Source organism: Colobus angolensis, unplaced genomic scaffold, assembly GCF_000951035.1.
Source record: "Colobus angolensis palliatus isolate OR3802 unplaced genomic scaffold, Cang.pa_1.0 Scaffold81, whole genome shotgun sequence".
In the NCBI taxonomy this organism is placed as follows: Eukaryota; Metazoa; Chordata; class Mammalia; order Primates; family Cercopithecidae; genus Colobus; species Colobus angolensis.
Window position 1 is genome coordinate 11,612,762 of NW_012121932.1, and position 3,265 is coordinate 11,616,026.

The following is a 3,265-nucleotide window of genomic DNA, read 5'->3' on the forward strand; positions in this document are numbered from 1 at the left end:
AATCCCCAATAAAACAGTGTTGAGAGGTGGGGCCTTTAAAAAGTGATGAGGTCATGAGGGCTCTGCCTCATGACTAATGCTGGTTCCAAGGGAGTGGGTAAGTTATTGCAGGAGTGGACTCTTGATCAAAGGATATGTTTAGCCACTCTCTCTATTTTTTAAATAACAGAGACAAGGTCTCACTATGTTGCCCAGGCTGGTCTTAAACTCCCAAGCTCAAGCGATCCTCCTGTCTCGACCTCGTAAAGTGCTAGGATTACAGGCATAAGCCACCATGCCCAGCTTGGCCACTTTCTTTCTTTTTTTTATGTCTAATCATTTATTAGCTATGTTTCTGTATGATGTTATTAATACACTGCATACATGACAAGCCATACATCAAAAACAGACAGTACAATTAAATAAAGTAACAGATAATAATTTTAGCATTTTCTTGTCTCACCACCAAAAGATATTAAGCCCATCCTTACTAATTTATGCCCCTCACTTTAAAAAGGATGATCATATACCAGAAAAAACTAGATCAATGTATTTCTTCAAAGAGGCTTTTTTGAGAGAAACACGGCCCTCATTTCCTACTCCCCAGGATCCCCTCCTCTCTGCTTCTCTCTTCTCCAGGTTTCCTCCAATGAAACCAATCTTTTGCTATACAAAATGCTTTTTGGTAGGCTGAGGAAAACAGTCAGTTGTTCAGCTCAGGCAGTTGAGATAAATGTCCAAAGATAGGGTAAAATTAATTAAACTTTATTTGTCCACCCTTATTCATGGGACCATGGTTTCTTCCTGTCCAGGCCACTTTCCTTTTGCTCTCTCATGCATGCTCTTGTGCTCTTCCACCCTTTCACCTTGGGATGATGCAGCAAGAGGGCCGTTGACAGATGCAGGCCACTCAATTTTGACCTTTCCAGCTTCCTGAACTAGAAGAACTGAATCTCTTTTCTTTTTAACACTAATTACCCAGTTTCAGGTATTCTGTTATAGCAACACAAAACAGACTAAGACAAGCATCTTCTTGAAATATGTGAGAAAAGATCTGTATCTTCTTATGAAAGGGAAGATGTGATTCTGTTCAACTGAGGGACTTTCTTCTAGGATGACTCTGTGATTTTATGACCTAATGACTGTTCCCACTACTATTACCAAACTGCTTATGAACATGATAATAATTACTAAATAGCTATCTGCTGTTTACTACCACTGTGGTAGATACATTACCAACATCATTTAACCTTTGCGGCAATCCTGCCAATTAAGTATTATCATCCTCATTTTAAAACTGCCAAAATGATGGTCAGCAAGATGAAGTAATATAGTCCCAAGGTTACTATGGTATAATACAGAATATAATTGGTCTTTGCCCACCATTCCTGGCATAGACCTTCAAAAATCCTTGCAATATCCTGAGTGCCAGGAATATCTTTGTTGAGCTAACATGGTGACGCATAGTGGCCCCACAGATAGCTTCAGGAAGGGGACTGATCACCAGAAAGATCAAGCATGTGATTAGAGTTGTAACTCTGAGCCAACTTCTGCACTTCTGTAGTCTTGAGCCCTTTTCTGAATCTCTCAAAGAATGCTTAACCTTGAAAACAATTTTCAGTAATCATTAAGGGCAGATATGAGGGCATGGCTCCAGCATAAAACCTTAAAAATCTATCTTTAACTTCTAGTAGAGTGAAGAGTATGGTTTTTGTTTCCTATAAGCTAGCGAGAAACCATAAAACACAAATTCTGAAAATACTTTTGTGGTCAAAAGTGTATGATGGTCGGGTGCGGCTCATGTCTGTAATCCCAGCACTTTGGGAGGCCGAGGTGGGCGGATCACCTGAGGTTCAGGAGTTCAAGACCAGCCTGGCCAACATGGCGAAACCCCATCTCTACTAAAAATACAAAAAATAGCTGGGCATGGTGGCAGCACCGGTAATCCCAGCTACTCAGGAGGCTGAGGCAGGAGAATCACTTGAATCCAGGAGGCAGAGGTTGCAGTGGGCCAAGGTCATGCCACCGCATGCCAGCCTGGGTGACAAAGTGAGATTCCGTCTCAAAAAAAAAAAAGAAAAGAGTGTATGCTGCAACTGTTCTCAGCCAAAAAGAGCTTTCTAAGCACCAACACAGAAAAGCAATCTCATGGGATCCAAGCAGTAATACTATGCTTTTTACTACAGCTTATGCAAAAGCTTTCTAAGCCTTTATTTCAACTACGAAGTTTCCTTTCACAGAACCAAAAAGGGATTGTCCAAATTTAATCTTCCTTTCCTAGGATGCGTGTGAATTATATTGTTTATAAATGCTACAAGTTTTTACTTTTATTTTTAATTATCTGAATCTCTTCTATGGAAATGCTGTAAGTTTTTAGATTCATCTGTGTTACAATATTTTTATTTCTTACCTGGCCTGTTAGTGGCTGCCATAATAAAAACCTGCTGGCGTGCTTCCAGACCATCCATCTCTGTAAGTAGCTGATTCACCACTCGGACACTTGCCCCTGTCTAAAAAGACATAAATCTGGTTCCATCAGCTCTCAATACAAAGGAAAAAAGAAAAAAAATTTTTTCCCCATGAAAATAATACATTTCCCCATGCAAAAGAGATAACAATAATCATTTCCCAAGGAGCCACTATACGCACAAACTGTGCAAAATGTGTCCTCATCAGTGGACCTCCCCAGCAATCCTATTATTATCCACAGTCTAAATGAGGAAAGTGAGGCTTAGAGGGGTTATTTGTCCAAGTTCTCATCACTAGATAAAGGAAGAGATGAGACTCAATCTCAGGCTGAATGGATCCCAAGGTCTGATGTTTCTGAGTTACTCAAACATCTAACCATCACAATACACTTCCCTTGGGGCAAATCTACAGCTAGCTTTTGTTTCTTTGGTAGAGATGGGTCTTGCTATGCTGTCCAGGCTAGTCTTGAACTCCTGGCCTCAAGCAATCCTCTTGCCTCAGCCTCCCAAAGTGCTGGGCTTATAGGTGTGAGAGCTGCACCCCACCTAGACTAAGCTTTTTTTTTTTTGAGATGAAGTTTCGCTCTTGTTGCCCAGACTGGAGTGTAATGGTGTGATCTCGGCTCACGGCAACCTTCGTCTCCCGGGTTCAAGCAATTCTCCTGCCTCAGTCTCCCTAGTAGCTGGGATTACAGACATGTGCCACGGTGCCAGGATAATTTTGTAATTTCAGTAGAGATGGGGTTTCACCATGTTGGTCAGGCTGGTCTTGAAACTCCTGACCTCAGGTGATCAGCCCATCTTGGCCTCCCAAAGCG

The 3,265-nt window shown here is 41.5% G+C and overlaps 1 protein-coding gene across 1 annotated transcript in view; it reads right to left on the reverse strand.

Annotated features, from left to right (window-relative positions):
- The window catches only part of NVL (nuclear VCP-like), a 128,520-nt gene that overhangs the window by 54,619 nt on the left and 70,636 nt on the right, over positions 1–3,265 (reverse strand). The window contains exon 20 of the mRNA XM_011929511.1: positions 2,390–2,489. Coding sequence (XP_011784901.1) covers positions 2,390–2,489 — 100 coding nt within the window. The remainder of the gene's footprint in view (positions 1–2,389; positions 2,490–3,265) is intronic.